Source organism: Asterias amurensis, chromosome 11, assembly GCF_032118995.1.
Source record: "Asterias amurensis chromosome 11, ASM3211899v1".
In the NCBI taxonomy this organism is placed as follows: domain Eukaryota; kingdom Metazoa; phylum Echinodermata; class Asteroidea; order Forcipulatida; family Asteriidae; genus Asterias; species Asterias amurensis.
The window spans coordinates 13,043,037-13,055,000 of NC_092658.1; the positions used below are offsets into that span (position 1 = coordinate 13,043,037).

Below are 11,964 nucleotides of genomic sequence, written 5' to 3' on the forward strand. Positions count from 1 at the left end.
TTAGTTAAAAGTTTTTCGAAACGACTAATAAACCTTTTGTTTTGCCGTCTCCTTTTCCCCACAGCCTTTTAGCCTGAGCCTCATTCACTAATCTATTACTTTTTTACCCAACCTCCCCACCCTTGATATTGTCCTTTGTGTTTCCATCTTCCTGTGGTCAAGCCAGTCCCTTCCCTTCACCCCCCCCCTTTTGTCCCCCTATTCACTGGTTACCCCTTGCTTTTTCTGTATGCTTTCTAACCCCATTCATGTATTTCCACTTCACTGCTTATGTTTCACCTAGTTACCTGTTCATGTTTGTTGTGTTGTCATTTAGCCTTCGAGAAAGACTCTGCTAGGGTCGAAACTAACATTAACTATTTTTTGCATTAAAAGTTTTTCCTTATGAATTGCAAACTTTACTATCATTGCCAAAAATGTAAAATAATTTATGCTTACCTGCAATAAGGTTGATTGACTGCTCAAGGCGTTGACAGGTTCGACACTCGCTGTCGAGATTTTGATCCAAAAAGTTTGTGCATCTCTACCAGTGATGGACGCTGACTCCTTGTGAGATCCGACACTCTCTGTCTGGATTTTGATCTGTAAAAGACTATAAAAAAAAGAACAAGAAAAGATTTAGCATCTCTGCTGGAATAGCAATCACCACACAAGATTGGGCCTAAATTTGAAAAAAACCACAAGGGGTAAGTCCAGCAGTTTTGTCAAACTTGGGCCTAAAATAAAAATTCAAATCGCAAAGGGTACGAGTCGTTGGAGGTAAACCGGGACTTATAGTTAGTTAAAAGTTTTTCCTTATAAATTGCAAACTTTACTATCATTGCCAAAAATGTAAAATTATTTAGGCTTACCTGCAATAAGGTTGATTGACTGCTCAAGGCGTTGACAGGTTCAACACTCGCTGTCGAGATTTTGATCAAAAAAGTTTGTGCATCTGTACGAGTGATGGACGCTGACTCCTTGTGAGATCCGACACTCTCTGTCTGGATTTTGATCTGTAAAAGACAACAACAAAAAGAACAAGAAAAGATTTAGCATCTCTGATGGAATAGCAATCACCACACAAGATTGGGCCCAAGATTAAAAAAAGAATCACAAGGGGCAAGTCCTGCAGTATAATCAAATTTAAGCCTGAAATTGAAAAAATCACAAGGGGTAAGTTCTGCAGTTTGATCAAATTTGAGCCTAAAATTAGAGGGTTAACGTTGGAAGCGCTTTGAGACACCATCAAAAGTTCATATTTGCCAAAGTGTGAGAGCAGCATTAAAGCGATGCTGCAGTGAATTAAAATAAAACAGTTAATTTTGCTGTCATTTATTTCTAATATATGTATTGAACATCAATAAAATGTGCTTTGTTTTTTCCCCCCGACATATCTCACTTGCGGAATTAGCGAATAAGTCATGCCCCCTTTTACCCCCCCCCCCCTACCATCGACGTCACGTCGGGAATTCAAACATATCGTCGGTAAAAAGAGTCTGGTCCCTAACTAAACGCGGCTAGGTACCAGGCCACACAGTGCACACGTCTCTATATGCACACAGCCAGGGGCCCCGAAGGCTCGGGTTACCGACATGACGTCACGTTCATGCAAATGAAGGCTCCCTTCTAGGGGCAGGGTGGATTCCCCTAATCTCTTAAAACCATTTTTAAAATACTTGCGCATTTAATAAAAAAAATAAAAAAATATTTCAGGTTTAAAAAGTCATTTTTAATCGTTTAAACTATTAAACAAAACACTGCAGCCACCCTTTGTGCTGCCATACTAAAAACTATACCCATGGTTCAATTTCAATCATTTTCCATTACCTTTAGAAGTGAGCTGTCATAGATTGCTGGCCACTCTGCGGTGTTTCAACATTGATTGATTGACACATCCCAGCCATCATGATTGAAGATCTGACGCTCTGTCAGCGTTAGTTGATCTGTAAGTTGATGACAAAACATATAAGAATGCGTACAAATTTAAACATTCAGAGAGTAGGGTGCGTGGCCGAGAAAATAAGATCACTGAACTCAATCTCTGGGGCTTCTGCTCAGCTGAGTGTGGGTTTAAATCCCGGTCATGACACCTATGTCCCTGAGCAAGACACTTAATTATAATTGCTTCTCTCCACCCAGGCGTCAATGGGTACCTGTGAGGGCAGGGATGGTTCTTTTGACACAGGCTGTATACTCCCTAGGGAGCTGAGTTGGTTTAAGGAATGAAATATGGCCCCAGTGACCAGTGGTAATCATGTTGGAAGTGCTTGAGACGCCTTCAAATATATTTTTATTTGCCAAAGTGTGAGAGCAGCATTTACATGATTAAGCTGCCATACTAAAAACTATACCCATGGTTCAATTTCAATCATTTTTTTTTGTACCTTTAGATGTGAGCTGTCATAGATTGCTGGCCACTCTGCGATGCTACAACATTGATTAATTGACACATCTCTGCTGAGTGTGATGGACAGCCAAGCCATCATGATTGAAGATCTGCACTCTGTCTGGCAATAGTTGATCTATAAGTTGATGACAAAACATGTAAGAATGAGTACAAGTTGAAACATTTAGTCACGTGAGTAGGGTGTCATGGACGAGCAGATAAGTAAGAGCATCGAACTCAAGATCTGCGCTTCTGTTCAGCTGAGTGTGGGTTCGAATCCTGGTGGTGATACCAGACGCGACAAGCGTGCGCATATTATTTTTTTCCCAGGACAAACGTGGAGAATTTTCGCACACGTTAGTCCGTCCTAGAATTTAAAAAAACACTTGATCCGTGCTTTGTGTACAAAACATATGGACACGCGTCTAGGAATCAGACGTCTGGTTCCCAGACCCATGTACATATGTTTTTGTACGCAAAGCACGGATCAAGTGTTTTTTTATTCTAGGACAAACATGTGTAGATAATTCTCCACGTTTGTTCTGGAAAAAAAATCATATGCGCACGCTCGTCACGAGTCGTGACTTCGCGATGCGTTCGGCCAGAGTTCGGGGACTGAATTACGTAAGAATTTATAACTTTTAACATTTTTTGAGATTGCGGAGTGGGTTCTCTGGTCGCCCCCTCGGACATATCAAGATTAAAATTAAAATAAAGAGAGATTTTTGATTCCAAAATTCATTGAACAATGATTGAACCATCATCGTTTAACGCGTGAGAGATACATGTATAAACCTTAGCCCTGGTAGGACGTCAGTCAGTGCCACTGCACTGACGTCCTGGGTATAAAGGTTCTTTACAATGCGAACACAAATTTGACTACAATTTTCTTTATTTTTTACCTGATTTGAGAAGATGAAATTCCGTTCATATATTCATAGTGTCCCTCACTATATTTTCAACGAGTTTACAGCTAACAAATATATCCATGGAAGAAATTATTTCAGAAAATATGTCGAAGTTCTGCACTGGCGATGTTGATCATCGTATACCAATTGATAGTGTGAGCCCAAGTGCGCATGGCTTTAGAGTGCAGCGGTTGTCTTGCCGCTATTCGCCGTCAACTGGGTAGGTGCCATCAAATCGCCTTCAACTCCTCCAATACACATTTAAAATCCAGGAGGCATGAAACTGGAAAGCACTACACCTCAAATAGAATTTTTAAAAGTTTCAGGTTGAATTTCGGTTACAAAGTGAGTTTTTTTCTTATAAAATATTTATAACTATAAGCAGCAAAGCCGTCTGCCGCCATCTTGCTTTTTCACATGGCTTCTTCTTGTCATATAGACGGACAACAGAGGGCGCTTTCCTGCGCGCGAATATTTTTTTCCTAGGAGAGATGAGGCCACTTAGCATGCGCCAATTTAACGGCCTCATCTGTCCTGGGAAAAAGATACGCTTCCACCACATGGAGTCTTGGCACAAGACGTCTATGCTCGGTATACTATGTACTGTGCTTTGTGTAAGTTGCTCGCTGACTATTATCCATCTGCTTAGTGAGTGGTTGACGCAAGTTGATGGCGCCGCCAGTGATCAGTGCAAGAAAGTGTTTACACGGAAGTTAGTGCACGTCGTGGGAATGGAAAACGTAAATTTCAATTTTCTTTTCACAAAATATTAAAGGAACACGTTGCCTTGGATCGGACGAGTTGGTCAAAACAAAAGCGTTTGTAACCGTTTTTTATAAAAAGCATATGGTTGGAAAGATGGTTTAAAAGTAGAATACAATGATCCACACAAGTTTGCCTCGAAATTGCGTGGTTTTCCTTCTACTGTGCGAACTAACATGGTCGGCCATTTATGGGAGTCAAAATTTTGACCCCCATAAATGGCCGACGTGTTAGTCGATGAGGTAAAAGGAAAACCACGCAATTTCGAGACATGTTTGTGTGGATCATTGTATTCTACTTTTACAACATCTTTCTACCCATATGTATTTTATAAAAAACGGTTACAAACGCTTTTCAAAGACCAACTCGACCGATCCAAGGCAACGTGTTCCTTTAACACCAAAGGAGACAATTCAACAATTTTAAATAACGCGGTCTTGGATTTCCAACTACAAGGAACATGTGAGTAAAAGTTCAGACTCCCAACTTAGGTAGAAATATTTTTTACAGATTTTTGAAATTTTTTTCGCAATGGTACGGGACCTTTATACCCTGGACTTTGCGCGTTGCATGCAACGGAGGAGTCCAACCTGGGCTAGTATAAACGAATTCGGGTCATCTCGTACCCAAGTCAACTCGTACCCAAGTCAACTCGTACCCAAGTCAACTCGTACCCAAGTCAACTCGTACCCAAGTCATCTCGTACCCAAGTCAACTCGTACCCGAGTCAACTCGTACCCAAGTCAACTCGTACCCAAATAAATTTTTACAAAATTTTGGAGTTTCAACTCATACTGATAAATATTGTGATTTATTTTTTTTTTTTTATTCATTGTAATGATTTCTTTTTTTCATGTTGCAGATACATGTAAAAAGATAATCAGAACATACGCAGATGAATGAATTGAATGAATTTTTATCATGAAATTTTCTAATGGGAACCCTTTAACAAGAAAAACACGGAACGTTTGCGTACTATACATTGTATGTTTTTATATTGAATGAGTTTGTTTTAAAGTAAAAAAGAGAAGAACTTAAAAAAAAGTTAACCCTTTTTATGTCTCATATGTCTTTATAAGCACCAAACACCAAAAAAAAAAAAGTCAGAAGAGAGATGAACATCTAGCATTATTTAAAACGAAATTCGTGAGAAGGTATTATTTTTAATAAATAAAAGTGAGTAGAACATCAATTTTATTTCCCGTCGCTTATAAAATCACGCCGCACGGATTCTCCGTATCGGCATACAACGTACGTTATACGGTACGAGTTGACTTGGGTACGAGTTGACCTGGGTACGAGTTGACTTGGGTACGAGTTGACTTGGGTACGAGTTGACTTGGGTATAATATTTTGGGTACGAGTTGACTTGGGTACGAGTTGACCTGTTTCGGTATAAACCTATGAGGTTACGGAAGACGAAACCGAAATAGTTCTAGAGTAGAACTATTCTCAAGTCAAACTCTTATCTTGGTGGTGTAAAAATCCATTATATCCAAATCCTCATTATTAAAATCAAATAAGTAACTCACCATCACTCCTTTGAGGTCGGGTCAATGGATATCCCGTAAAAACTTCAATTTATTCGACACTAAAAAGGCAAACAGACTAAATCGAGACACGTTGACGGCGTCCATTTTGTCTTTGAAACTGGGCGCTTTTTGGAGTCACACGTGGCCCAACGGCTTTCAGATACGATCGTTTTCATTGGTCAATCTTCATCAAACCGTTACAATTAATTATGTTTTTTTTTTCTCAAAAGTTACAATTACCGAATAAAAATTAATAAAGTGAACACAGCTTTTTCAAATATGGCTCAACATCAGAAAACTGCACATAAGGTTTAAACAATTCAAGTCCATCCATAATATTCTCATTTTAACCGAGCTGGTTCACATTTGACAACAGAGGGCGCTGATCCAGCTGGCCAGGGGCGGGAGGCCCGAGGAGGTACACTTTTACTAGCTCGTAATGTCTCGACCACCACCTCAACCGTTAACCCGAAGCATAAGGATAAGATGAGATCGAAGGAGCTGGGTGAAAGGGTTGCAAACCCCACTATAATCGTGTCAAGTTGGTGTACTGTGGCGGGCCCGTCCGTCCAGTCATCAGACAGAGGACTCCCGTGTCATCCCTCCACTAGCTAGCTAGGCCTACGATCAGGTACGTATTGATTGTAAGTACTTAGGGGATTACCCCCTTTCCAACAGGCATGATTGAGCAACTTCTTCTCAGGTAAGAAAAAAATTCAGTGGTTTTGGAGTTAATTAACGGCGGATAAATTGGTGGCGACGACCGGAAGATTATCCTGGGGGGGGGGGGGGGGGGGTACCTAGGTATGTTGCAAGAGGCCCCGGTTGACTAATGGGAACGTCCCTTAAAATTGGGAACTGTTGCCCAATTGCACGAATATTTTTTGCCTTTTTGTCATAATGCCATTTTATGCCACAATTATTTAAGTCACTCAAATAACCTTTAATTAAAAATACTCGTGGCTGTTTGGAGGTACTAAAAACACTTGTTGTTGATCGTATTGTCTTCCCTCGACTCTGATTCACTGGTCTGTCAACCCACGGTCTGACGATGTTTGCTAAAAGCAAAAGAAACTTGGTGTTATTCGTAATGCTTATGACAGCTGAAACTTGCTTTGCACGTGGCTTGTTAACTAGTAGTAAGTTGCATCATTATACTGGGGTGTCCAAAAGATACCCACACCTCCCTCTGGCTAATTAACACTGTGGTTAGGCCTGCCAATCATATTATTGGGTGTCACTTTGCTGTCTCATTAATTTATGAGAATAGTGTTATCCCAGTGCAAACAAAGAACAGTATCGGTCACCATTACATTTAATATTATTTCTTTTATTTCCAAGGAGTTAGACCCCCGGACAAGAACAAGATCTGCCAGGATGAACTTGGTGCCGACTATGTATGGGAAGAGCATGTTTTGACATGTGTGAGGTGTACATCTTGTACACCAGAAGCGCAGGATCCACACTGTGTCACATGTCGTGGTGAGTTCACCCTCCTCAAGAGCCCACCTTGTTGGGCTGTTAAGGATCTCTTTTAACTCTTTTGTTATAGTTGCCATATGAAGCCGATGTTAAAAGAGAGCCACAGCAGCCCAACAATGGGCTACCCCTCTTATTTGCCAAGCATTAAGACGCAGGAAATATAGCCATAGTCGTAGCTGCCAATTGGGACATCCCAAGCGTAATATAAAAGTTTGTGAAAAGCAAGCCTAGGAATTCTTACTTTTTGTGCATAAATCCTCATACTAATAACCTGTCAATGTATTCACTACATACTTAAGATAATAAAAAGCAGTCTTTGGGATGGAATTCTGCTACAATTTTTACATTTCCTTTTTATTAATTCTGGTTGTGAAGCCAAGCAAACTTAATCACTACTAGTCTTAGAACCCTATGGAGGGATAACGAGGAGGGAAGTTTTAGTTTTAGATGTAGGAAGAAAACCCCAGAGAGAATTATTACAGGGATAAACACACAGTCAGGCAGGGACTGAAAACCCAATGCACTCAGAGCCCCCTTGGTGTGAATCAAACTGGGATTCTTGAGGTGAAAGGCAAGAGAAAGATAACACAATATGCCAACCTGATTGACTCAAATAACCATCTATAATATGTTTTGATTTTAAATTTAAATTCTGCCATATGATTCTAAAAAGTTAAAAGTATTTCTTCTTTTATTGACAGAACTTGGAATAATCCAAACTGTCCAATCCCCCTTAAGTGGAAGTACTACCCCGCAGCCTGTTGTACAGAGCTCCACAATACTCCAACCATCATCCACAATGACGTACTCGACTGCCACTGGGATGGGCTCTACCAGCCAGACAAATCGCACAAATGATGACAACAAAGGTACAGTAAAAAAGGCATCTCAAGCCTATATTATATGCTCAGGAAATGCAGGCTCTCAGAATGTCACACAGGCCAGGGCCTGGTCTGTTGCCCTGTTCTTGACCTTGGTGCCCCTTCAAAAGATTCCCATGGACTTTAGGATGTAACTTGGATGGTAGTGTCTTTGCAAATAAAAAATTGCTACAAACACCTAAATTGAAACAGCCTGACACTGCAGATGGATCTATTTTATGAAGCAGAACTTGTAGGCAATGGTACATGACATCCATGCATTTATAAAGAGAGCCCAAAAGATAACTCAGGCCTGTAGCTTCATTTTGAACGGGCAGGGGCACCAAGGCATCGTCTCCTTGAGTCCTTGGTGAAGGGCACCCCATGAGGAAATTGTAAATTTCTACTGGAGCATTTTAAGGGCATTCAGGCAATGACCCGGAGGCATGGAGGCAATCGCCGACGTTGCCTCTGTGAAGTATCAGGCCTATGTACTGTTTGATTCATCTTTGACAAGTAATTAATTTAGAATCATCTTTTCATTTTTAGGGAGTGAAGCGAGGGGTGGACCATATTGGATAATACCGACATGTTTGATAGGAGCAGTTATAGTGGTCATCCTCATCGGTTGTGGGTTGTGGATGTTCAAGTATAAAAAAAAGGGTAAGACGTTTTATCCAAACTGTCTGACACCATACCGAGTACGCCACACTATTTTGTTAACTACAATCAAACTGACTTTGAAGCATAGGCCCTTTGCGAAACGTCTGGATTTGGCTTTGGATTTGTCTCAGGCTAGCTTGGCCCCGCAGTTGTTTTGACAATTGCAGGTGCTTTGCGTATACACGCTCAGGGTTTCAGACGAAAGGGCGGAGCCTGAAGCCGAGTCCAAATCCCAAGCCGTGGTTTCGAAAATGGCCATAGTGTTACGTGTACTGTTCTGTACTCTATTATCAACTCTCTATTCTTTCTTCTTCAGTACCGGAACCTCAAATGGCACAACAAGAGACTGGACTCCCATCTGAGTTTCATCCCATGGTAGTCTTATCAACTGATGATACGGGGAACCACACAGCTGAAGACGTGTAGAGTCGGTACGAAGTAGTGGTAGGGGGTACTGAAATTAAAACATTCCTGTACGTTTCATTTTGTACGGAAGGGCCTTGTGCTGGTGAGGTCATGCTACTTAATCATTAGATAGCCATTGAGGTACATTTTGCATCTTGCTATGATAAGTATATCCAAGTAAATTTTGTAGACAAATGTACTATTTCAGCTTGTAAATATTTCTTTGCTCAAAAACAAATTAAGATTGCAGAAATTAAACGTCGAATAAAAGCTGCTTATTAGTTGTACTTAGGTTTTTCTGAACTTTTCATGACAAAGTAGTTGGAGGACACAAATGCTTAGGAATTGTCTACATGTGGTCACATTTCTTGCAATTCGTGCAGTGAGTTTTTTATTGATCATTTTCAATGTCACCTCACACAGAACAAGAAAGGAAAGGAATTTTTATCCAGGCTTTAGTATTGGTTTCAAAGGGTAGGCACCCACAACAAATTCAGCAACATTCCAAGGCCGAACTAAATCCTGCAAATTAAACAGAAGTTATTTGTTTAACTAATGAAGTTTTGGTATTTACAAAGGATGTCAACTTTTACCACATAGAATATATGAATACTTACTTCTCCAGGCAAACTCTCGAACCTCACTCATTGTCAGAGAAAACGCAATAGCTTTTATAAAAAAGTGGTGAAAATCTTAGTTTTTCACTTTCGCATATCACACTGTTTTAAGTGTACCAATATTATTTCACAGGTAATTTGGAGTATCGCATAATTCCATCCCATGGCTATATTCAGCGTATAACTGGTTGAGATTGTTTTGATAATGATGAAGGACAATGAATGGTCCTTCAGTAAATTCCAAGGTTGAAAGATGAACTTTAAAAGAGATTTTGCTAACATTTTTGTATCGTAGCCATGGGATGGAAATGTGTGGTACATTTTTTTTGTAATTAATCATGGAGCATATTTGCTCCCTTATTAATTTAATGTAATGAAATTAAAGTAATTACATTTAATGTAATTACATTTAATGTAATTAAATTTTGGTTTTTAGATGCACCATTTTCATAATCGGTCATCAATGCCACTTTTCAAAAAGTTCTCTTGCGCAGGAGAAACAAACTTGTAGGCCTACTAAATGTGAGCAAGAAACAGGTGGTGCATGAAAAGAAATTCTTGATTAACAAAAATCTGTGGCAGAGTCCTCAGAAAGCAAATCATGCATAATTTGGTTATTCATGCACCATGTTGTGTGAAAGAATATCTTTCCTTCATACGGCTCACTTTTTATGATTAAGTTTGTTTTTAGTTTTTAGACGGTAAGACTAGAAACTTTTCAAGTTGATACAGTAAGGTTTGCAGAAACACCTTGTACATGAGTAGGATTTGAAACCTTACATGGTCGAGACAATCTAGTAAGGTTTGCGGGAACACCGTGTGAGTAAAACATTGACCAGGGGCATGGAGGCAAATCCGTTACCTCTGTGAACCAACGGTCTTGCTAAACCTTACACAGTACATTCAAAGGGGCACAAAGGCAATGGAAAACACTCTTGAATGGGCAAGAAAGTGTTACCTTTGTAAAGGGCACTTTAATGAGAAGGATACACATTCCCACATGGACATTCCAAAGGGCACCGAGGCAAAGACCAACCAGGAGCATTGGGCATTTGTCTCTATGAAGTATATAAAATCAACCTGAAAAAACCTGCCATTTTGAAAACTTAAATTTGTGTTTTTTGTGATAGATTTACCATCAATGATCACAATGTAACAAATCTTCTGCACATAAAAAAGCATCCAGATGTGACAGTGATATTCAAATGTGCCTTAAAAATCCTCAAAAGTCTATTTTTTCTAACTGTGCTTAATAGTACTATACTATTATATTATAGAAAATAAAATTGGTAAGTTAGATTGCATCCAGATGTGATATTCAAATGTGCCTTAAAAATCCTCAAAAGTCTATTTTTTTCTAACTGTGCTTAATAGTACTATACTATTATATTATAGAAAATAAAATTGGTAAGTTAGATTGTAGATAACTTTGCTGTGTATGTGTAGTTATTAACTTAAGCTATCATATTAGATGAAATACTGTAGTTCACATTTCTGTGTGGTAGTTAATAAAACGGTGCTTTTAGCAAATGCCATTAAAAACTTTTGTGCAGTGATTATTTTCAATCGAAATAACTAGAGCTTCAAGATAGGCAACTGGAGCTCTAATGATTGTTAGAACCTGAAATGGGGCATGGGCGCCATTCTGGTAAGCACATGTTTCGTTATGATAGAAATGCTCATTGTCTGCACTGATCCAGGCTCTAGTGAACTTAAGAAGGGGCACAGCAATTTTTTTTCTGGTTAGGCACCACTGCAACTGCCGTGGTTTATTTCGAGGCCTGCTGTTTATTGTTGCATTAGGAGACTTGCTTACTGAAATGGCGTCAAATGCATACTTCAAATGTCAGCTGAAAAAATATGTGAGAATTAATAATACGAAACTAAGGGGCCATTCATAATTTTCAATGTTTTAAAATTTTGATTTCTTTTCCAAAGATTTTTGATCCACCCACCCACCCCTAATTTCGATTATAAAAACATTGATTTGTTATGTGTAGTATTAAAAATAAAACTACATGTGGTTTGCATTATGCATACTTGCATAGTACTTGTACTCGCGTGCGCTGCATCATGGATGTTATTAATGCACATTCGGGGCTAGCACCGAACCGGCCGCAGGCCCAGTTATTTTAGCCCTGGGCTAAAACTTTTATTGTGACCGAAACCCGTGAAGATCGGTGCCAAGTTCAACAGAGGCCAGCTATCCCTTAGATTTTTCAACCCCCCCTAAAAAATATTTTGTTTTTAACCCGAAATTAACGGTATCGCCGCTCCAAAAAAAACTTGCTCACCGGGAAGGAAAAAATAGCTTAATACAAAAATTGTTCAGAATTTTTTTTGAGGATTTCTTTTCTTCAAAATCCT

At 39.5% G+C, this 11,964-nt stretch overlaps 1 protein-coding gene and 1 long non-coding RNA gene across 2 annotated transcripts; one reads left to right on the forward strand and one right to left on the reverse strand.

Annotated features, from left to right (window-relative positions):
• Positions 1-884: 884 nt before the first annotated feature.
• Positions 885-5,673, reverse strand: LOC139944458 (uncharacterized). Its single transcript, XR_011786965.1, has 4 exons — positions 5,571-5,673; positions 2,367-2,504; positions 1,810-1,925; positions 885-995 (listed from the first exon to the last, which is right to left on the reverse strand). It is a non-coding gene; the product is annotated as an uncharacterized lncRNA (long non-coding RNA).
• Positions 5,674-6,497: 824 nt separating this feature from the next.
• Positions 6,498-11,122, forward strand: LOC139943996 (uncharacterized). Its single transcript, XM_071940923.1, has 5 exons — positions 6,498-6,709; positions 6,912-7,052; positions 7,754-7,921; positions 8,462-8,575; positions 8,892-11,122. Exons 1-5 carry the CDS (start codon positions 6,622-6,624, stop codon positions 8,999-9,001), a joined length of 621 nt encoding a protein of 206 aa, XP_071797024.1. The 5' UTR covers positions 6,498-6,621; the 3' UTR covers positions 9,002-11,122.
• The last annotated feature ends 842 nt before the right edge of the window (positions 11,123-11,964 follow it).

Bases quoted from the DNA above. Each gene is read 5' to 3' on its own strand.
- LOC139943996 (XM_071940923.1), top strand. From the start codon at position 6,622: ATGTTTGCTAAAAGCAAAAGAAACTTGGTGTTATTCGTAATGCTTATG. The intron at 7,922-8,461 runs GTACAGTAAAAA...TTTCATTTTTAG, and splicing joins CACAAATGATGACAACAAAG to GGAGTGAAGCGAGGGGTGGA. The intron at 8,576-8,891 runs GTAAGACGTTTT...TTTCTTCTTCAG, and splicing joins GTTCAAGTATAAAAAAAAGG to TACCGGAACCTCAAATGGCA.